This window comes from Dermacentor silvarum, chromosome 1, assembly GCF_013339745.2.
Source record: "Dermacentor silvarum isolate Dsil-2018 chromosome 1, BIME_Dsil_1.4, whole genome shotgun sequence".
NCBI lineage: Eukaryota > Metazoa > Arthropoda > Arachnida > Ixodida > Ixodidae > Dermacentor > Dermacentor silvarum.
The window spans coordinates 78,506,714-78,531,215 of NC_051154.1; the positions used below are offsets into that span (position 1 = coordinate 78,506,714).

At 44.0% G+C, this 24,502-nt stretch overlaps 1 protein-coding gene across 1 annotated transcript in view; it reads right to left on the minus strand.

Annotated features, from left to right (window-relative positions):
* LOC119431177 (pseudouridylate synthase RPUSD2-like) overlaps positions 1-24,502 on the minus strand; it is a 69,670-nt gene that overhangs the window by 19,124 nt on the left and 26,044 nt on the right. The window contains exons 7-12 of the mRNA XM_037698653.2: positions 16,672-16,813; positions 15,078-15,214; positions 12,576-12,629; positions 11,200-11,291; positions 11,023-11,092; positions 3,753-4,024 (exon numbers count right to left, since the gene is read on the minus strand). Coding sequence (XP_037554581.2) covers positions 3,753-4,024; positions 11,023-11,092; positions 11,200-11,291; positions 12,576-12,629; positions 15,078-15,214; positions 16,672-16,813 — 767 coding nt within the window. The remainder of the gene's footprint in view (positions 1-3,752; positions 4,025-11,022; positions 11,093-11,199; positions 11,292-12,575; positions 12,630-15,077; positions 15,215-16,671; positions 16,814-24,502) is intronic.

Here is a 24,502-nt window from a genome sequence, read left to right on the forward strand (position 1 = left end):
GGTTTAAAGCTGTTTTCTCGCATTGCGCACTGACAAATTCATTTTTTTTCGGGCACTTTTAGTGCATTTTCGGCCGAACCATTTTGATACAGTGTAGATTAGACATTGCAGATACCGAAACGCGTGGTTTCCAAAAATAGATTTTTTTCGCGATTTTCACGATCTGATCCCCCTTAAATAGCACAATGCCTTCTAAATTGGTTAGTTTTGTATTTGGGTAATTCATTCATTGGAACCAACACTTTCACAACTCTTTGCAAATGAAACCACAAAAGCGAGCTCTATAGATTTTTTGTGACACCAGACTTCTATTCAGAAAGCCATCCTTAAAAGGCAGTGGCAAAGACTCAAGCAGGCATAAATGTTATAGATTTTTAATTGCATAGCCATGTACAGGGTCGTCCACTCTTAGGGTGAACATGGCTCAGCGCGGCCGTGCATCGAGGCAAAGCAGCGCAGGCGCACAGGGGCCTAGGGGAGGTGCTTTGCGTCATCTGCTACAGTGCGGGAGCGCGCCTCCTCTTCCTTTGCTGTGAAATACACTTCACTAAACGCAGGCGACCGAGCACTCGAGGCAGCGACGCCGAGGGAAAGCGCGTTTCATTAACTGAAGCATTTTCTGGCTGCTTTTGCCTACAGCTTGTGAACAGCCTGCTTAGTCAATATGCATAAACAGAAAAAAGCTTGTCAGCACATAAACGACTTAGCATTTTTTTTGTAGGTGATAACGGTAAAAGAACAAAGTTATTTTTGCACGCTCTTTAACAGGGTAGGGCTATTTTATTTTACTGCCACAGCTGTTGGTGCAGTGCATCCGGACAAACACATTAGGAGCGCTTTTCATGTCTTTCGCTTTAACGAAACACCCCAGAATATTTCACTTAATTATGAGCGAGCAGCCACTTAGGTGATCAGTCGTTGGCAGTAGTGTATCAGCATCGTACGCTGATAAGAGAGGTTAGCATGACTCAAGCAAAAAGAGCTCGGTAGTAGATCGGGCCGACGTCCATAGTAAACGGCTCGATCGGTGTCGGGCCGGGCTTGGCTTTTGTAAATGGCTAGCCCGCTTGCCGACCACAGGGCCGGCGACTTCCCCATGACAGCAACAGCTTGGCTTGTCCGCGGCCAGCATTCCTTTGGCAGTATTCATATTTAGGTTTTATCCACTCCACCCTCAAAAAAAAAAGAAAAAAAGATAAATCAATTCATCATACTCGCCAAATTTACCCAGTGACGTAACGCAGAGGCCATGAGTCGCTTCGGGAAGTATACCCCACAAAATTATGAAATCTTGGTGAGAATAGGCATATGACCTTTTCCAAGGAAGTGGTGAAATGAACTGGAAGCGAATGACGACTTAATTACCTCGCAAGACGTAATGTAAGCTACAAAACACACACATAAATTATAGAATTTCAACTCCAACCACCTATTGAAAATGAACAGAAACAGCATTTTCATGCTGAGTGCATTAACTCCAAGGGCATAAAAAAAAAAAAAAAACGGCCGCGCCACCTACTTTACATCAGCTTATCAATGTTATCAAAGGATTGATCGATGATTCCTCTAAATGAGAATGCGACTTCCTGCATCAGGTATGCGACAATGAACTGGCACTACTTCCGCAATTTTACATAAAGTGTGACAAGAAAAAATTGTATATTTTATTGGATGTAGCAAATGAAAGTGGGGTGTCAAATTACTGCCAAATCAGTTGCTATACCGGACAGAGCAGTTCCGTGCATCACGTAAAGCAATCCCCGCACACCTGTGAGCGACATTACACGGCAATAAGACGGTCGCAGAGCAATGGATGCCACTCCTTAGTTACTGTCAAAGTACTCTTTTTGCCCTCCTTAATGGTAGAATAGAAGACAAAAACGATTACATGCATGATTACATGCATGTATATTGCATGTTCAATCATACAATATACATGCATGATTGAACAATCGTTCTCTAACTTTCTGTGAAATTTATGGCGGGTGTTGGTCATTTTCTTAAGTCAATTAACCAAATTCGTTATAGCATTAAGAGAAGCGTGAGATAGCGCACTAGGCTCATCACGTCGTGAGCCCAATCATGAAAAGCGCTCCTGATGTGTTCGTCCGGTTGCACTGCACCAACAGCTGTGGCAGTAAAATAAAATGGCCCCACCCTGTTAAAGAGCGCTCAAAAAATTAACTTTGTTCTTTTACCCTCATCACTTACAAAAAAAATGCTATGTCGTTTATGTGCTGACAAGCTTGTTTCTGTTTATGCATATTGACTAAGCAGGCTGTGAACAAGCTGTAGGTAAAAGCAGCCGGGAAATGCTTTAGTTAGTGAAACGCGCTCGCCGCCGCCGCCTCGGGTGCTCGAACGCCTGCGTTTATTGAAGTGTATTTCACAGCTAAGCAAGAGTGGGGCGCTCTCGCGCTGTAGCAGACGACGTGAAGCACCTCCCCTAGGCCCCTGTGCACCTGCGCCGCTTCGCTTCGATGCACGGCCGCGCTGGACAGACTGGCGCTCTGCAGAGCGCGGCCAAGCTGAGTCATGTTCACCCTAAGAGTGGACGACCCTGTACAGCACTAAAGAATTTCGCGGCACTGCCACTCACTCCATAGATGACCAAAATAAGGACAACTGAAGTTTTAACGCCTTACAGCGCGCTGGTTGATAATTTGGGCTCCTCCAGAACGACTGCATGTTTTTTTGCCACTGACATAGTAAGAACTATGTTTATTGTTTTGATACGATGCGAGTACATCCTTGAAACTGAAACTAAGAAAGCCTAGTCGATCCAGTAGCCATCGATCACGCCCAAGTCACAGGACAAACTAGCTGCTACATGCTTAACATATCTAACAGTGTTAAGAGGGTGTATGACATAGAATGCTGCACCACTGCACACCTTTTTCAGTAAACGGAACTCTTGTTAATCGGAACATATTTCTCCGGTCCCTTCAGGTTTTGTTTAGTAAGATTCTACTGCTTAGTTCATAAGAATACTTTCTAAAGATTATGCTGTTTGCAAATGGTAGTGCTGGAATGAATCCCACTGACCCTAAAAGAACCTCTAGTTCCCACTTCTGTGGTCGCCCTATTTTCTTTGAGAGTTTGTTTTTGTTCTTAGTACCCGTATCTTGACATCAGCAGCCACAAGGTGGCCAGTTAAAATGTCCTGCAGAAAGGTACAAAAGCCAACCTTTAAATTTGTGAAAAAACTACACCATGCACTTTCCCACAAAGACCATGAGACCTAGCACATAAAAATTTCATTTAGGATGGATGAACTTTTATATCCAAGACCTCAGAGGCTTCCCAACGAAAGAGGCTAGAACAGTTGCACCACACAAACTTTCACTCATACTGTGGGAATCTTAAATTGATACACTCCTATAGGCATTAGTTTAAGCAGTTCACACATTTCTACTTGTGAATCTTAGATGAACAACAAAGATGTCACCTTCATTAACGAAGCACTGGTATGCCAAGTGCTTGCTAAGCAGCAATGATTGTATGCCCTGAACAATCTAGAGGCTGCAATTTTCGGGTCTGTATTAGAAAAATATTATTACACTATCAATGCATGTTCCAAACCTAAAATTCTTTGCTTTATTTTAGGAAATCGGCTTACCAAAAATGCTCAAATATGAGAAATGAATCCTGTGTCATGGTGAATATTATTATAAATGGGCTTGATGGTACTTTGCCATCATACCACATTAACACGGCGGTTACTTCAGGTATATTTACTAAATGACAGTTACCTTGTAGCGCAGGCAGTGCAGATATATAAGAAGATCCTTGGGCTCAGGGTCTTTGTACTTGCAACGACACTCCAAGCATTCTTGGCGACGCACAAACTTTGCTTTGTCAAAAGCTTGCTTCTCCATCATGGCACGAAATGTCCCAGACTCTGCACCTTCCAAGTAGTGATTTAGGCTTTCTGGGAAATGGCTGGTGGCAGGCTCCTCCAAGAGTTCACATCTACCCATTGTGTCACCGCCACCACGGCACTCATCTTCTGGCAAACAGCCATCTTTTCAGAAAGAAAGGAAACAGCGTAAGTTCAGTGCAGGAGTGCTACTGTTCTGTTTCACTAGCAGGCGACCTTCTATTTTACGAGGCGTGTTCAAAAAGAAACCGAACTTTTGCTATAACACCTTTAGTGCTTATGGTACAACATTTTAAGTGCTCTCCCCTTCAAAGCAGTCCCCTCCTACTAGCAATGCACTCTTCCCATCTTTTCTTCCATTTTTGTTCATTTTTGCAAATTGTTAATTTAGTTAGTAAGCGAATGTTTATAAGCATATGCAGCCGATAAATGTACTATCCTTACTCTGTAAAGTTAATAATTACCTATCGAAATCGATGCTTTGCCTTTCGAGCGAAACGGCAGCTTTTTTATAGAAACAATTTAACCAATATTCCAACTATTACGAACAACACTTGTTCACCATAAAGTTGGAAAAATTATCGATGACGCAACCTAGGTAGCCAATCGGATAGCTCGTCCAACTGACGTCAGGTGCGCCAGCTACGTAGATTGTAACGGGGTGGCTGAAAACTTGGGGAGCGGTGCCACTGCGCATATACACATATTTAAATTCTCATAATAAATTACACGCATTATACGGAGCACTTAAATGTGTCAATGACCCTAATGACTCACTCTGTTTGTACAAAATCGGTTCAGGGTCCCTTTAAAGACCGGGCAAAAAACGATGGAATGATAAATGTTAGGCGTAACGTTAAAGAGACAGGAAGACAGCAGCGTGGATCAGAGAGCAAACGGAGTTAGCCAATATTCTAGTTGACATTAAGAAAGAGAGAGAGAGAAAAAAAAATGTAGCTGGGCAGGCCACGTAATGCAGATTTAAGTTATCTTATATCGGCAAAGCGAGCTGTCGCACGCCATTTCGCTTTGCCGAGATAAGCAAACCCCAACGTGTTTTCTGGGCACGCGTGAGACAGCAGCCACGAACGAAACATGGCGAAACGGATCTGTCAAGTCAGCGTACTCTCCCCGCTGGTCAGGCATAAGCGAAAGACAAGTCGAACAGTCAAATTGAGCGTCAGCGGCCGCAAACATACCGAGATAACAGCGCACAACACTACGCGACGCTGGCGTCAGTTGAAGCCGGTCCAGGCCACGCTGCGGAGTGTTCGTGTTAAGCGTGCTGACGGCTGTACATGCACTATACATGCAGCGCCTTCTAACCATGGGCGTGATAATCTGCTGTACAAGCACAGCCCAGGAAATTTCACAACAATCCATTTATTGGCGCGTTATAGCCTCATGTTCTTCGTGATCACTCAGCTCATCTGCATCTAGAACATGCTGGTGAAGTGGTGCTATAGTTTCTGATTGAGTGCAATGCCACAGTCAGTGGTTGCCAGCGCGAATAAATACATTTCTGTTGTTTACAAGCGCCTACTTGTGCACGGTGACGAGTATTGCACGAAATCAGAGGTTTGCAGCGCTCTGCCGGCATGGTCACAAAACAGTGCAAGACCTGTTATGGCATTACATGAGAGTTGACAGCTGCATTATAGGACAGTCATCTCACTGACGAAGAAGTCACAAAAATCCGTTGCAGTCCTTTAGTGGTGTACAGCTAGATTTTGCGTCTGGTTACCAAGTGGTTACTAACAAGACACCCCCGCCTTTCCTGGCTGCCAATATAGGGCATGAAGGTGGACACTCATTATATTGAAATGTGGCGCCCCTTTAACTTTGTTAGTAGCAAGATATTAGTGTAATATTAAAAATGTTAAATAACTGTTTATCACTAACAAGTTAACTAGCATAAAAAATACTCGTGACTTGCCCACATGACTGCTGTAAACATACAATTGGTTTCAACAAAGAAGTCCTCAGTGTACAGTGGAATCTCGATGATACGATCACGATTTTTCTCAGGTCCCGGCCGAGCCCCATTACTTTGCAACGTGCTAGAGAACGGTTGTTACGAATTGATTTTCGACCCGCGTCGGTTGATACGAATAAACGCCGCCCCACCGACGGCCGCGAAAGAGAACAGCGCGCAGTCACGCGCGTTTTCCCTTTCTCTTTTGGCGTGGAGGCGCCGGACAGCGCGGAAGCCGCGACTGAGCGCAAAGAGTTTGAAGCGGTGGCGCTTTTGTGCTTTTCTTTTTGTCTCTTCGCTCGCTGCGGCGGCCGCGCTTCCCCACACGCAGCCGCTGCAGCAAGCAAAGGTTCGTGCGGTCTATCGCTTCAACGGAAACTGAGCGGCATAAGCACAGCGCATAGAAAGGTCAGAGCCATGGAGATCGCTTTCAAGATACGGTGCGTGCGACAACACCGACAGCTGGCACAGGCGCCGCCCCCCCCCCCCTTCTCCCTCTCTCCCGCGCTACCTTCCCGCTTTGCTCCTTTCGTGTGGGGAGATTGCGGCGTCGCCAGTTACCCTTGCGCTCAGTTGCAAGATAGTAGTAGTGATTTTATGGAAGAAGAAAATGACACTTATTTCTGCTGCCCAATAGGGAGCACGGCGCAGCGTCAAGTTTGCAAGCTATGCATTTGGCGCCGCAGCACAGCGTCGCCCTCCCTCCCTCCCATACCACCACGGCCTTTCGCGCAACGGAAGTCGCGTTTGCTGTCCGTGAAGGCGCGTGTCCCCCGCGCGCTTTCACTCGCACATATGGCGCGGTGACGACTTTATCGCCCTTGGATTCGTGCTTCACGTCTTATGCTCCTCCTCCACATCGCCCTCGTTGATCTCTTCTCCCATCGGTGGGCGCACCTCGTGCTTGCTACCGCCCTTGTCGGCGAGATTTTCCCGCGGAAGCAGCAATTTCGTCTCACGCGGCTGCACTGTAAGCGGTATGCGTATACATGGAGTTCTATGGGAGGGTAAACGGGAGTCGGAAAAGGCCGCGTTGTAGCCAGTTCTGCACTATAAACGGTTACGTTATAAGTGGTCTATACTGTAAATGCTTTTTACGTACGTGTGCCTGAGTGAGTTCACCTCTCGACTCTTTAATTTAGCTAGTTTTAATTGTGTTTCGATGATACGAAATTCGGCTAATACTAATTTTTTCAATGACCCCGTGAGATTTGTATCGAGATTCCACTGTACACAGTCGAACCTCGATATAACGAAATTCGTGATCTAACCAACTATTTCATTTCCCAATCTTAGTTTATTTGAAAACAGTTTAATTTTTAAGCAACTTAACGAAGTAGTTTCATGATATGGTTCTGATTTATTAATGTTTTCGGCTATTTCGAGCATGTACTTGGAGGTTGTACGGCTAGTAAATCTAGCAAAAATGTATAAAGATTTTGGCTGAGGCAAAAGTTATTTCAAGCGTCCCCCCATATGAAAAGTTTGAGCAGCAAAAACTCTGTCAAAGTGTGCGTGCCAGGACACGGTAGGCAGGAAACACTGCTGCGCCATTTGTCACGTTGGTAAACAACTTGCGGAGGCGTGCAGCAGCTTGTAGCGCTCAGAGAAACGCAAGAGCTAACAATTCCTTCTGCACAAATGGGACGGGGAGGAAGTGAACGCGTGGCAATGTGATCAAGCAGGTGCTAGGGTAAAAGGAAGGTGAGGCTAGACACGCGCCTATCTGCCCTCTCCTCCAAGCACAAGCCTCCTCCTCACGCATGTCCATACGCGGGCCATGGCCACGTGCTGTATCTTGGAGGTAATGTGCGGGAAGAACAAAGGCTGAACTGAGACGGTTCGTGTCTCGATGCGCATTTCTGTTCCCGTGCATCTAGTGTTGGCAGTCGCGTGATCTCAAGTTTCCGAGATGGTGCGAAGCGCTTGCTCGAGCTGCGACAGCGCGTTGCGGTCATTGAGTGAGATCTGTTCCATGTTTGGCTGAGTGTGCCTAACATCAATAAAACAATGCACCTTAGTTCATGCAGTTGTCTCATTGCTATTGCCATCAATGCTCTGCCTTTCTAGCAAAACTGTGACTTCTGAAAAAAATTTTTTTTGGTTCAGGACGAATATCCATATCTTTTTACACGTTTGTTTTTAATTTGTTAATAACACACACAAATCTCGGACGCCGTGAGCCACATCAATGCAGTGCTCTCGGCACAATCTGTACCGCCATGCGCTGGCGTTTATAACCGCGTTCTTATGGCCCAACCGTCTTGCGATTTGTTTATAAATGCTTACTGACAAGGTGCTATCCACCAGGAATGCTATAGAAATTAGCGAAGTTGTTTTTAATACTCATACTTGAAAACCTCGAATTAACGAAGTTTTTCACTGCAAGTACAACTTTGCTATTGACCATATCAATGTTTGACTGTAGAGTGTAGACTGGTTATAACTTAAGTCGCTGGAGTCACGAATATCCGCACTATAAGCGGTGCCGCACTATAACCAAAGAAACAATTTTTAAGGCCTGCACATATGCAAAACATGTGCATCGAGCCTCCATGCGTATGCAACAGTCGAGGAATGCGGCTGGAACGTTTGCATTCAATTTAGTCGAATCTCGTTAATTCGAACCAAATCACGCGGCGTCGCCTCCGACCGGCATTGCTCCGGCACCGCCATAGAGTAAAAGCTTAGGAGAAACCCCTCAATGTCGCGTGCGAACCAAAAAAAAAAAAAAGAAAGAAAAAAAAAAATGCGGCAGAAATTTCACCCTCTCTCAAATGGCAAGGTCGCCGATTCTGCGTTGTGCCGGAACATGCGTGTACGTACCGACGTCTCAGCCACGCTACCGTAGCCACGCGTAGAAAATGGCAGTGAACCCTTCTTTCTCCTTTATGCTGCCTCTACTTTCTATTCACGTGTTGACCTTGCACACTGCGGCTACGGCGCAGAGGGAAGCAGCGGCGCTGTCCCAGGCCGGCCAACAAAACTGCCCCCCACGCCGGCAAATGCCCGCTTCCCGATAACGGCAGAAAACGAAACTTCGGTGAGCTGGCGCCGGGCCCGTACGGTGACAGTCGAAAGTGAGGGAGCGACGAGAGAGGGTGAGGGGAGCCGCCGAAGCAGCAGAGTTGCCGAGGCGAAATCCGCTTCCCTGCCGCCCTCCTCCCTCACATTCCACGGTCTCCGCGCGCGCCCTTCACCGTGCTGTGACGGTGCCGCCCGCTCCCTAAGTTTAGTTTATTGCCATTATCGTGAAGCGGGCGTTTGCCGGCGTGGGCAGTTTTGTTGGCCCTCGCGCGCTATGCGTGCCGTGATATTTCACGACTCACACTTAAGATTCTGGTTTCAGCCTCACTGGCTGTTCGTTCGCACCACGTGCCCTTCTCCTCCACTTCGTCTCTCTTTCTTCCTTGAGCACTCCTTGGGGCCCCGTTTGAGGGAAGCGTTCGCTGTCTCCGCTGACTTCCGTACTCCCAGGCAGCCGCACTGTAACCGGTATTTCGTTTCCCGCAACTGCACTATAAGCGATACGTGTATACATGGAGTGCTATGGGAAAATTAGTGGGAGTCCAAAAAGACCGCACTATATCCGGTCCTACACTATAAGCGGTCACGTTATAAGTGGTCTATACTGTATATGTTTTTTCATTTTTTTTAAAGCTTGGTGAGTATTTTCACCACTCTGCAAACAAGATGTGCCTCAAGCAGAGTAAAACAATAAAAAACGTATGAAAGCACTACTAGTCAATACACAAGATGTATTCCATAAGCCACCAGCAGCACCACATGAAGTGTAGGTTGGAAACCTTCACTACTGACAGCCTCCCCTAGTACAGTTTTCTTGGAGCTCTGCAAGTTAAAGAATAGGTTTGAAAGTGCCGAAGGTAGATCTGCACTCTGCAATGTACAGGTTTTGCAGCTACACTACCGTAAAATTCCGAGCAAGCGCCCCCCCTCGAGCAAGTCGAAATTACCGGTAAGTTAGGGGGGGGGGGGGGCGCTATCCCGGAACGGCTCCAAAATTCAAGATGGCCACGACAAAATTTTCCCGCAAAAAAAAAAAGAAGCGCAGTGGGAATAGCATTAAAATATTATTGAACATGAACTTTATTAAGCCAAAGATTTGTTAGTGGTGTTTATCACTCTCAACACCACCGTTACTCAAAACCACCAAAAGAACTACAGAAAGCGCATCGACGCTGCACCGGCACGTCGCTGCGACCGGCGACGCGAACATTGGTTATGCAGCTTCTATTTCAGGCAAAATTATGTCTGCAAGAGTAAAGTGACGCGTAATGTTCACTTTATTAAAAACCATGTCCACGATGAAACGTTTAGCACTAATGAGAGTTCCGATACAAGTGAAGCTCAGCTGCAGTGCATGGCTACCAACGGCCGACAGCAAACCGCGGCTCGGCCATGCTCGCATCGCAGCTGGAGGCGCCGCAAATATCAGCATGTTTTCTTCATCGTGTGAAATTATTGCGAGAAGAAGGTAAAGCGGCAACGACGGTAACAAAACATTGCTGCTTGGGAGCGTCGGCGGTTCGTGCTGAAGCGCCGTCTGCTACAGATTCGAAGTGAACTGAAAAAGGCCTAGCGACGATATCGGTGGCGAGTGATTAGCAGCGGTGAAGCTGCCGGCGATGCCAGAGCGTAGCCGCGACAACTCCTCTGTCACCGAGTGGTCACGTCGCTGTGCCGCAGGGAACTCCTTTGTGCCGTGCGAGAGGCAGATCTTGCCATCGGCCGGCGGTCCGTGAACTACAGACCGCCAGCCGCAGTTCGCCCCGATGCACTCGTGTGCCCACTGGGGCGCCCGGGTACGACCGTGATTCAATGAAATGGCTCATCAGGGTGCCCCGATGCGCACCGGTGCGATTTGCCGAATTTGCCATCATATTCGTGGACTGGATGTGGCAGGCCAGTGTTGGTGCGGAGCGGGAGGGGGGGGGGGGGGGGGCGGGCGCTTTCCCGGAACGGCGCAGAAATTTGAAATTAGCAGTGAAGTTAGGGGGGGGGGCTCTTGCACGGGTAGGGGTGCTTGCTCGGTATTTTACGGTACATAAACATAACTGCTTAAAGACATTAAAATGTGTTGCATGTCCTTCTCCTTCTGGGTATTTCTTCTACTCCTACAAAGCATCATGTGAAAATTTCTTTTTACCTGAAGTCAAATCCATTTCAGGGCCCAGCCACTTTTTAAGGTTATGTACTTCCAAAAGGTCCTCCACCAACTGAAAATTACATCACAAAATGTCACAGAGTGCCGCATACGATGATCTGGAGAGAGAGAGAGAGAAAAAAAAAAGCACTACTCTCTTGACATGATTGCTAAAAATACCTGTTCTTTTGTTTTCTCTGTAAGGCCACCTTTAGCTTTTTGTGATCCAAAAACTGTGTGATTGTAGAGTGGGTCATTAACAATTGGGTAACCTGAAAGAATAAAATCAATCAAAGCAATAAATGTGTGAAAGGTGCAATCCCAAGTGCCTATCTATACTTTCAAAATACCAATAGTTCTCAATGTGCCAAACCTCACCTATGACCTCAGCTCACCTGTGGTCACCTGTTTTATTTCCCTTTGTCTGCAAATTTTAGCTTTTATTTGACACATAAAACTGTCTTTTGCACAACTTCCCTGTCATGCACAAGCACTGTAAGGATCTGACAAACAAAAATTTGAGCTTTCAGTGCATTGTATTTACCAGCAGAATGTAATAATCACCTACACCAATGTCTGTAACAGGGGGCAAAAAATTTTGCTAACAGACCTGCTTGTACTACCCATCAAAAATGTTGCCTGAGGATAGTTTAGCACTACAGCAACAAAAATAAGACAAAAAGCCCTCCCCAAAAATGGGCGTGCATACACACACACACCCTGCACAATCTGAGTATTCCTGAAAAAGTGGCAACCTGTAAGTGCAAAAACCTGTATAATTAACCTGTATAATTTTGTTCCTTCTCGTACTACAAGCATTCAGCTTCAGGACAATTTGTAACTGCTTGTACTTTTTGTATGTACTCAAACAAGACAGTATTGCAATCATTGCTATTACTACTTCACTTCTGAATTTGTGTAAGTTTGCCACCTGGCCTGTTTTCCACCAGCGCAGACTGTTTTTCCTAACAGTACCGGCTGCCGGTTCAATCTCTACGCATGCCATTTGTCGGTTTTCTGGTTCTCCGTAAATCCGCACATTACTTGTGTTGCAAGCACCTCTGTAAGGCATTCATACATACCAACCAACTGAATTGTCGCAATCAGATTACTGTTCAGTGGCGTGAAACTGTTGTGCTACCTGAAGTTGCAAGACCGAGCAGCCCATCCTTTTACTTTTATTTTTCTCCTAAGATTTCTCCTATGAGTCCTAGCACAACTTTTGTTTCTTTCCGATACATCTTCTCAGCGGCCATCTGCTGGTAGTGCTTATCACATCAGCTGTCACGACCAGTTTGGGCTGTGTGAGCCAAATGGGTGTGAATTGTTCTTTCTCGTGCCTCTCAATAAATTTTAATCAAGCAAAGTTTGTACTCGACGTTACACAACTGTATATTGTTTTTAATTTTGTTTTATATTTTTGCGTACTTCTCACAGAAAACACCCCCCTCCCACCCCCTTCGCTTTATTTCATCCTTGGCAAAGGTAGCAATTCTAAACTTGTGCAACTTTAGGGATGACCAGCCTATAAAGTCAATGCATGTAGCTTTACTTGCCTAAAAACTGGAGGTGCACACGGATTTGATGCATGCGGCCGGTGAATGGCTTGCCTGAGGCAGAGAAAAAGAATTATTTTCACTACTGCAGTAAAATCCCACTTGAGCAACCTTAATTTCTACAATATCCAACTATGAGTTGGGACCCAGAACTTGCACAGGTCAACACAACACCAATAACATTTCTCACAAGTAATCGCAGCTACCATGCCAGCCTTGTAGACAAAGACTCTTTGTATAATCCTTTACATCCTTTACATGAGTTTACACTCAAAGAAAACTACAGGTTTTTCTGATCACTTTAATGCAAGCACCAGCTGAAATAATCTGAGCGCCAGACTACTTAATCCAAGTGCCAAACAATTAATCCTAGCGTCATCGCATTTAATCTCAGTGACAGCACGAAGAGCTGCACGCCAGTGAATTTAATCCAAGCGCCAGCAGCTTCAATGAAAGTGCTAGAAATTTATTACATGTAAGAAAAACATCAAGACAGCGAATCAAAATGGCTGAAACACTGATATACAGAAAGTGGATGATGACACCACTAAACTTTGTGGTCGCTGCTAACATTTATAAAATGAACGACTGCGGTATTATGCATAGAAATAAATGCAACATAATGGCTGAACTTTTTGGTGTAAAACAGTAAGATTTTTAAAAAGTGGTTAATTTACATCTGGTCAGAACTTTATTGAGCAACTGAGCACTCGTCAGTTTAATTATTCATAGCTATCATTGAATTTCGGCTAATCATGTGCGCGGCTGATTGCATTCTGGTACAAATTTATTGTCCTCTGATAGCTGACAGCTTTCAAGACTTTTTTGCGGACGCATCAAGAATCATTTGCTGGGCTGGAAAAGCGTGATCGCGTCTTACACACAAAATTTGCTGGTGCTTCAAATCGAAAAACAACTTAAAACTACTAACTAAAAGGTTCCTTACTTTTATTTTGGAATAATTATGCAGAAAAAAATTATACAACAACCCTGTCTTTCCGTTCATATGTTGCAGAAAAGACAACCACCACCTTTATGCATAAGACTCTTTATCCAACCGACTTAGCACCATCATTTTTTATAACTGCAGATTGATAACCCGAATGGCGAGCATGAAATTATTGACACAATCTAATTTTAGTATACCTAAGTACTCCATTCATGTCTACCGGCCTCAAGCAAAATACTAGTCATTCATTTTATAAATGTCAGCAGCGACACCAAAAATTAGTGCTGCCGTCTTCCGGTAACTGTATTTCAGTGTTTCAGCCATGTCGATTCGCAATTTGGATGTTTTTCTTGCATGGATTAAATTGAGTAGCACTTGTATTAAAGCTGTTGGAACTTGGATTAAATTAGTTGGTTCGCAGTCTATTTGTGCTGGCACTGAGAGTAACTCTTTCCCTACCAAGGGGAACATAGGTGTTTTTTGTACGTTACGGCATATGTTTTTTTATGAAGGAACTACTGCACTCAATATTTAATGTAATACATAAACAGAAAGCAAAATGAATGCACTTTTCATTCATTTTAAGACACACATTAACGAGATGTGTGTCTTAAAAAAGATATAAATTGTTACTATCAAGATTGTGCAATAAAATTGATCAAAGTTTGTAAAGACACGCTTGTATCTACTAAGAAAAATATGTTATGAAAATTATTAGATATACAAAATGCAGTGCCGTCTAATAGGCACTGGTATCTCCGAAAAAATCGAAATTTTTCATTGAACAGGTATTTTGCTACTAAAAATTAGCTGCAAACACTACAGTTGGGCGTGCCGGGCTGCAGCCGCCTATGTTCCGGGCGGGTTTGCGTCGTCATCGCTTTCAGACTGAAAGTCCGACGAAAAGTCAGCGTCCTCTGACTCGCTGCTATTCGATGTATCAATAAGATCAGCCGCAGAGGCAGCGGAACGCGATATCTGCGATTTCCCGATGCGCGCGCGCCATTTCCGGAGCCGAACATTTTTATGTTCTGCTTTGACGATCGCAAAACTTTGGAGCGCATTTAAAAATCACTGCTTGACCTGTTTAGAAAACAAAAATATAGCTTCTCCTCTTTCACGTACGATAGCGCAGTACATCCGTGAGCGGCGCGGAAGGTCTCGAAAGCGGCGTTTCAAACCATCGATAGAGGGCTAACCATGCCCAATGAGCGCGGTACGGAAAGAGCTAAGTACGCTGGCACTTGGATTAAATGTTTGGCACCCAGATTTAAAAATCTGGCGTTCAGATTATTTCTGTGGCAGTCGAATTATTTCTGCTGGTGCTTGCATTAAAGTGAGCAGGAAAACCTGCAGAAACATACATACTTGCATCAAAACATTAGAAAAAATATAATAATAAAAGAATAACTGAGCCATTAGCAACGGCTCACCCTAGCAATACCTGTGAGACGAAAATTGATCAAATGGGTGTCTAAGCACTTGCTGTCTAGCCGCCAGGGCATAATAGCACTTAAACACACAAAAAATGCAACAATTTCTCATCAACTTACACAGCACAACACTGGACTTTCCGTTGTAACTTAGCCTCTTAAACTCTGTCTTGCACTCCTTCCCATGAGCACTCACACCGCAGACTCCAATCTTGTGAGAGATAACCTCTATCGGCTCACAGCAGGTTACCGAGTCACTGCAGAGCATTTGAAAATAGAGCAGCATTAAAAGCACTGCCCCAAACTTACAATGTGGCCAAGTGGAAATGAAAAAAATTACAATTGTAAGGTAGTCCAAAATAAAACTAATTAAGCCAGCAACCCTGTGCTATTCAACAGAACACCAAAGCCAATATGCCACTGTAGCAGGCAGACAAAAAGAAAAGTGTAATTTATGCATAAATGCATGTTTTATCATAATAAAAGGTCTTGTGCAAAAAAATACATGGGGATGTATCGCTTATCAAGCTCTCAAATCAATCTTTCTATGCAACCCCCAGCAGCTCACATTACAAAAATGGGATGTCAACTATTTGTGCACAACATTAAAGGAAACTAATACTTTCTACAAATATGCAACTAATGTAGTACACTAATGGAACTAGTGTACATACAAGCATGCCGAATTTTACAAGCATCAAATGGAACATTTTACGACTGTTTTCAAAAAGGCATTAATTAGGATACAACTTCTATTTAAAAAGTACAAAAGATATAGACAGAACTCAGCGTTTGGATATTCGTGTGCCACCCAAGTTACAGATATGAAATCTTGCATGCACAATGAACAGGGGGCAGCTGTACTTTTATGTCCTAAAAGTGCCCTGCATAGTCACCATTACACTGTCTCAATTTAAAGTGTTCCCCTCCATTTTGCCTATCAGCCAAAGAATAGCGCACAAGTGGTGTTCAATAAATCCGAAGCATAACACAGAACTGAGAACTTCATAACAAAGAACACATTTTATTTTTTCAATTCAGGTTCCTTCAAACGTTGCTGCATTTCAAACATCACTCTTCAATTTCTTTGATTTGTACAAAGAAACTATTGATGCACTCCCAGAAATACTCTTGACTCTAGAGCTCATCATCATAGAAAACTTGACATCATCAAAGATACTTCACGAAATGTCAGTTGAGGAAAAAAGACACTAGAGGCAAGTTTCACAGAACAGGCTGGGTGTCTGCTAAATTTGAACATTAACTTCTGTGCAGCATGTGTGGACTCTAGCATTGTGATGAAGGAGCGAAATTTTTTGCTCAATTTTTCCCATTTTTCCTCAATGGCCATGCTAGTTCTAGTAACATTTTCTCTCTGATCAATTGTGATCTTTGAGGTTAGGCAGTCCACAGAGTGTACCTTGAGGGCAATTTCATTCTAAAGCTCTTAAAAATATTTGAAGATATTAGTATATTGATCTTGTGGGGATCGAGGTGCCTTCTCGTGCCTCATTCCCAAGCTCGCGTGTTGTGCTTAGCTCGATCTCCGGGTTGTGCAGTTGCATCTCCACAAACCCTGGACAGCAATCACCAAATATATTAACTATGACTTGTTTCTGTGCTTCATAATTTGCAAGGTGCCTCGCAGCTAAACAGCAGCCCTGTTAGATGACAAGGTAATTCTGCAGAGAACAAATATACAGAAAGAACCCACTCTGGAAAACAGCCTTCAACTCGACACAGGTACTCCTTGGCCACCAGCCGGCCCTTGATCTCGTTCTCCAGCTCCCGGGCTCTGTCCACTGATCGACTCATAAGCAGCAATCCAGACGTGAGCCTGTCCAGCCTGTGTACAGCTGCCATCAATACACCACCACTCAATGAAAAAGCACTGCGGGCACTGACTGAAAAACTAGTCAGAATAAACAAGAATAAGCCTACAATTCAGATCTATAGTACATGTCTCCAAGTTTGTCAGTGCTTGTGTGCATGTGTGTAATTCATGTGATTCAGCCTTGGGCATGAATTCCTAAGGCTAGAGTACATTTAGCTAATACTTGTGCAGCAATGCTCTATGATGCTCTAACAATGGATTTCAACACCTTAAGTGATTTTATTATTTTATTGTACATATTTCTGCAGTGCGACACAAACAAGGCATAAGGAATGGACGACACGCTTATGTCGTCCATTCCTTGTCCCTCGTTCGTGTCGCACGGCACATATATGTAAAAAAAAAAATGTTAACCTACAAATTTGACCAACTTGCTGTGTTGGCTTCATTATTTTGACCAAAAGTGACCTTATTTGGTTCTTTTTTTTATGACTTATTTTCAAACTTCACTCCATTGAAAACCCTTCTAAAGCATTTTCAACCAATTTGCTTCATGTTTGTAGCGTGAAAACCTCATTTAACCTTTTCAGTATGAAAAATATATGCAATTGTCATTGCCACAAATGGTACAGTTAGAAACGAGGGAAAATGCTATTTCACCCTGCATCACGTTTACCTTCACTGTAAGAATCGAGCAGCACCTTTTTTTGCATGAGCGACTGACGTGCGAGCTGTCAGTGGCAGACGGCATCGTTCCAAATCTGCCAAGATGTACAAAAAAAAGCGCACAATTCCAAAAATGCAGTCTTTGAGTGATGACAAAGTGCTGCCATCTATAGTGAAAAACAAAGACTGCAAAAAACGCGCCCCTACAGTGCTGATGAAATGGTTGCCATCTATATTGTAGAACAAGCAGACTGAATCAAGGTGGGCTTTGAGGCCCTAGAAAAGTGGTGACATCTAGTAGTAAAACAAAAAAGAGCAAAATAACAGTGGACTTCAAATGCTGGCACTGCAGCCACCTACGTAGGAGAAGAAAAACTAAGTGGACTGACTAACTGAGTTCATCCAAATCGCTTTGAAAACGGTATTGTTTTTGTTATTGAGCTAAGCTTGTCCAAAGCAATATTCAGAAGGATCACGTTGATGAGCTGGGCTCGTCCTTAAGGGGTTAAAGGGACACTAAAGAGAAACAGTGAATCAGTTTACACTGATAAACTATTCTTACAAAACTCTTACTTTCGTCAATTTCGCAGAAAGAGGTTCAGTATTGGAAGAGAAAATGAAGTCCAAATTTCCGTTTGCATTCAGCGCTGAAATCCTAGCGTCAGTACGTCAGTGTGACGTCATGGAAAAGAAGTTCTTCAAGCTTACTAGGTCGAGTCTTTGGTTTCTTCAGAGTGAATGTAGTCCTCCTTTACCAGTGAGCAGTTAACTAGACCCTTGTAGACACTGTCAAAATCCATTATGTCATGACAACCTGCTGCGGGAACTTTAGGCAGCGTCACCACCCGTCTTTCAATTTGGTGTCCTTTCTGGCCAATCAAGCCTCCTTTCATGGTAACAGTGGCTTTTTTTGGTATTGCAAAAGCGTTTAGTAAATTTACTAATACGTGTGAAGGTATTTTTCTCTTCGGTGTCCCTTAAGTAAGTACAAATAAGAGGTGGTGGCACTATTTTTCCACCCCAATTGGTGTTTCAACAAATCCTTACAGTACTTCATTCTGCCAAACAACAGAAAACCTACATACACAATTTTTAACAAATATGAATGCACACATGCAAGCTCATGTAGATTGCCCAATATCAAGGGTATGCTCGAAGTTGCAGCACCCCACCACCAGGTGGCCTCTCGTGCTTTCGGCCTGACAGTCTGCGAGCGTTTCAGCCAGTTGTGCAGATAGCTCTGAGGCAATCGGCAACTGTTGAACTTGGAGTGCAAAAGACACCATGCAGCTGCACAACAGTGTCTTTCTTTATGTAGTCAAGGCAGTTAAGAGAATGAATGGCAGTTGGCGTAAAAGTGCGACGTAGCAAGTCGTCAAGCATCCAATATGACCCTGCAGGAACGTGAATATTCGGCAGTTGGTGCAGCTGAAAGCCAGCAAGCAGCAGCAGCTTCAGCGATGTATAGACCAGTGCACACAGCAGCTTGTATTGGACAGACAGGGGCAGCCAACAAGCACTTTCCCAAGCACATCATGAGGACGAGTTCCGGGTGGTGACTGGTTATGGATTGGCTCAGACTTGTCTGGTGTGCTTGTGAAGCACACGCTTACTTTGGCCAAAGCATTTCCAGGGGAGGACGCGACTGGTTTCGTGGTATGCTGTACATGTAGATAAACAATCGACAAGTTGCCTCATTTGTAGTGGAGAAATCGGTTTAGTTACCCCAAGCAACACACTGCACTTCCCTTTTAGAATGAGATAAATGATCACCTGGTTTTGCCACAGATGCTGTTCGTACAAATCAAGTGCCTCATGCATGGGGGGCAGTTCAGTATTGTACATGCTTCACATAACATTGATTCCCACAGTGCATGGGATCTGCAGAATTTTTTCCACTCAATCTTATCAGTTCCTCAGAGAAAAGTTCACAGACTAGTGGACAGGAAGAAGCAAAGCCGTCGCTTGGCTGTCAAGATCGCCAGATATGCTTTTTTTGGTGCATGTGAAGAATTAAGTTCATGATACATCCAAACATTCTACGTCTCAATGATTTGAAGCAGCGATTGAAGAACTCACTCGAGAACATTCCTCGAGGCAGGCTTGTGCATTCGGTCAACACAATAGAAAAACGTGTCTATTTTTGCAATGGCAATGGAAGGAAACATCATGTGACCGTGATGTGTTAGCGCCCCGATTCGTGTCATTGCTTTTGTCCTGTAGCATATTAAGAAACAAATATACGAATGGTATTCTTAGAGAAACTGTGGCAATCAGATACCATGGATCCAAGGTGGCACTTCAGTAGCTATTAAGTATGAATCACTTCTTTTGAAGGTGAATGGGATGGAGGTTCTTTTGCACAGCAACTCTGCTTAAAATAATTTTTTAAAAGAGGCGTTTTTCTGGTAAAAATGGAAACTTCTTGTACTCAAAAACTTGTTTTACATGTTGATCCGGTGAAAGCAAAAATGCACATCAGAAGTGAACAAGTAAACATTGACTGTTTTCATGCTGGATAACTTAATGGTCAGAAAGGGTGCAATCAGTTTCCAATGGTGAGGTGGGCGCACATTAAGAGAAAAAATTAAGAAATTATTTTTTGTCTCGGTTTAAGAAGCACGACGCAATGTGTGCTACCAAGCAAAGCTCTTCACTAAGTCAGCCACGCAGCTAGGGACAAGTGTTGCTTGACACATCGTAACAAAGGCAAGCCCACAATGAAAGCCGGACTCGCATCAAAATAAGAGATGGTATGGCTTACATAGCACACAGACTGGGAAATGTCCCAAGATGTTAACAGCTGACAATTCTTGCACACGGGGTTCCTCGTGCTCAGTTCCAGTTTTCTACGGAAAGGAAATTTGTTCATGCTACAGGGCTAAGGAGAACCTCTTGTTCGTCTTGAAAACTGATATTACATCAAATTCTCAGCAGCTCTAAACCTTCCATTGATAACAGCCACCCAACAGCAAAATTAATATTAATATACAGTGAAACCTCAATATAACGAACATGGATATAATGCATTATTGAATATAATGACTTAGTAGATATAATTGCTCTATCAATAAAAAAATTTCACCAGTCTCATCAAAACAAGTTCTGAGGATCTGGTGAAAATATGGCATAAAAGAGAAAGCACATTTGAAAGCTTGAAATGACCTGTCCATTTTTTTCATCTCCCCTTTTGGCAAATCAAATTCAGCAATTTAGCTAATTACGCAGAGAAGAACCGCTTAATGAACAATACACAACACCTGTCCACACTTTTTCCCAAATTCATCACGCCATGAACCATTAACGAGCTTAGACACAAATCATTCTGTACTGTTGGCAACAGCCAACAAGTCGACTCACAATTACTACATTCAATTTATTTAAAGGCCAGATGTTGTATTGTGGCAAAAATTTTAATAGTGGAAATACAGCTGCACAATCTACTGGCACAGCCTCCTGGGCCGGTACTTTGTAGCAATGCCTTACGACTTATTCTATACTAGTCTTATCATCCACTGCTCACGGCCAGCTGATCCCGTTGATAACGCGAGCGGACCGTCGCTCTGACCTCTGACAAGGCGCAATAAGCGCGAAAAGGCATTAGCACCAGAAAGGCATCGCTACAAAATACCGGTCCTGTACTGTCAGTGAATGGTAATGCTAATGTCAATATTGTTTGCCTGCAGCTTTCTGAATAGAAGCAAAAGTCAACTGCTCAGAGGCACTCGGCGGCACGTAAGCTTATAAGGAAATGCTGATGAGAAACGTGCATGCAAAAAGCTGTCTGCTATGCACAAATTTTCTTCCAATTAAATTTTGCCAAGCTCAGCAATTAATTCAAAAATATAAACTAAATAAAAGAAAGCACTATGCATTTATATGAGATGTCTGTCACAATAACTAAAAGACACACCCTCTTTTAAGTGGGAACACATTAGAACCAGTCATAATGTGTAGAGCAGCTGTGCACATCCCAGATATTTTTATAGTAGTTGAAAATGGTAGGGAGTGTGGGGAGGGGCGCATTCCTTTCACTGTTACAGAGCCATCCACATTATCTCCATGACACAGCAAACAACACCAAGAAATAGGTTGAGCAAGTGACTGGGACATTGCATGTAGACTGTGAAGGGACATTTTTTTTTTTTTGCACCTGGCAGGTTAGATTTCATTCTTTTTTTCTGGCTGCCATTGATCTTGATTTAGCAGAATCCCAGATTTTTCTGCTTTAATTCCAATGGTTACAAGAAACGCAGTCTTCTGTGAGGCTTTTGCTGGCTGCACAGCACTGGAACAAGACCTAAAATATTCAATGCTCTTGTTTTTTTGGCTCATATAACTAGTCTATTGATAAACAGTAACAAAGCACTGACATGGTCTACGACTGTGGTCAGTGCTGGGCAGTATCGAAAACACATGTATCTTCGGAACTATAAACATTGGCTGAAATCCGCTTATCAGTCTGATACTGCTGCCACTATGCCACCTGAATAAAACTAAATTCAGCAAAATTATTTTATCTTTCCACTAGAGCCCTTCAGTGAGGGCAGGCAATGGTCTGCGCATCCCTATTGGTGCAGCAGTGGTGGCCCTCGTGCCGTCTTGACAGAAACAAAATTTCTTACTGTTACAAATAACCAAGTAATCGTAGCTATAAGTGGCAGTAGTGTGAATAGCGGCGGTATCCTGTGGCATTTTGTGCCACTACAATAGGTATGAAATGTTTTTGGGCTGCACAAGTTTTCTCATAGAAGAAAAATCGTAAAAAGGATTGCACATTAATGAAATAGGAAACTAGCCAACAAATACCTTCCACTTGACCAAAGCTCAAGCTCTTCCCACCCTCGATATGAGGGCACGCCTGCCCCAGAGCTGGATGCTCCCTTCTCGGAAGCTGAGATCAGGGAAGTGCTGCATAATCTTAACGGAAGGTCTGCCCCAGGCCCCGATGGAGTTACAAACCGGCTCTTAAGAAATTTGGACGACAAAGCCATTCATTCCTTAGTGAACGAGATAAACAGGGTATGGGAGGAGGGTGTCGTACCGGACAGTTGGAAAAAGGCCACAGTGGTCCTAATCCCCAAGCCAGGTAAATCACCTAGCTTGGAGAACCTCCGTCCTATCTCCCTTACTTCTTGCATTAGCAAAGTAGCGGAACATGCAGTGCATAACAGGATATCGAGACATATCGAGCGGAATGAGCTATTCCTGTACAATATGGTGGGTTTCAGGCCCTTGCTTTCCACGCAGGATGTCATGCTCCTGCTCAAAACACAGATCATAGACTCTCAAAACAAAGATGTAAAAGGGGTACTCGCACTAGATCTATCCAAGGCCTTCGACACAATTACACATGACTACATCCTTAAGGAGATATCGGCCTTGAACTTTGGAGTTAAATTCTTCTCCTTCATTGAATCTTTCCTTGAGAGCAGGACGGCGGTCATAAAGTTGAGGCAATCAGTGTCGGAGTCTTTCACACTCGGAAGAAGGGGCACTCCCCAAGGGGCAGTTATCTCACCACTTCTGTTCAACATAGCAATGTGCAAATTGTCGGAAAGCCTTGCAACAATTGCTAATGTTGGTCATGCATTATATGCTGACGACATTACAATCAGGTGTCCCGGAGGATCGGAGGCGACGGTCGAACAAGCTCTACAGGAGGCTCTAGACGTTACAGAGTCTTTCCTGGACGGTACGGGACTTGCACTCTTGCCTGGAATGTCGGAACTCCTGCTGTACAGACAGGCTAGACGAGGTGCTAGGGGACTCAACCCACTCGATCAGGTGCCCATTAGCGTTCGTACCAGGGATGGGTATACTATCCCTAGAGTAGACTCTATCAAAATTCTAGGCCTTTTATTAGACTCGAAAGGCTGCAACGCAAAGTCTATAGCTCATCTCACCACGAAAACAGAGAACATTCTCAGATTAATTATGAGAGTGTCCAACAAGAAAGGCGGCATAGACGAGGATATACTCCTTAGGGCTCACCATGCTTTCCTCATGAGCCATGCCATTTACATAGTCGCGGCCCTCAATTGGACAAAAACAGAGAAAGATAAATTAGATACGCTCATGCGCAAAAGTGTCAAAAAGGTGCTTGGTATTCCAATCACGGCTAGCACAGAGAAACTCATAAAGTTGGGAGTACACAACACCACTTCGGAGTTAATAGAAGCGCAAAGATCAGCACAAATTATTAGATTATCGAACTCCAAAGCAGGCAGAAGACTGTTGGATGCGGCAGGCCTCCGTCCTAGTTTTAATCAGGGAGAAACCACGCAACTTGATAATCAAACAATGAATTCCTTTATTGTAGACCCTTTTCTAAGAAACGTCCACCCACAACACAATAAAGGTCGAAGATTGGCAAGGGCTAGGGCTTTCCTAAAGAACTTATCCGGAACGGAGACCTTTGTTGACGCGGCGCGACACACGAGCTCCGACAAGTTTTCCGTAGCTATAGTCAATGACAGGGGAGATCTCCTCTCGGCAGCTTCGCTAAAGACCTCATTGGTCGACGTGGCGGAGCAGGCTGCTATAGCTCTCGCATAACTTGATACAACTAAAGGGAACTTCAATCAGGATAAGTAATGACTATGCGAAGGAAACTGTGCTGATACGAAAGAAGTTATGGGAAAGTGCTGCCTTGGACAGGGACGCAGGCGCAAAAGTAGTTCTTGTGCACGATAAACTTCGGATAAACGATCAGTTATACGCATGGGATGACGTCAGAAACAAGCGCTACTTGCTCTCGGGCAAACGTGATACGGATCAAATGAAGCGAAGTGAGCGTGTTGTATCAAGTAAGTCAAATGGATCTGATAGCTCATGCAGCTCATTTGAGACACCAAAAAAATAGCTAAGATTGCTCTCGTTTAATGCGCGCAGTATAGTAAACAAGACTACGCATCTTGAGTATTTATTGCTTTTGCACGACCCTCACATAACCACCATAACCGAAACATGGTTGCATGGAAATGTACCGAATGATTGCATTGTTCCTCCCAGTTACAACATATTTAGAAAAGACAGAGACTCA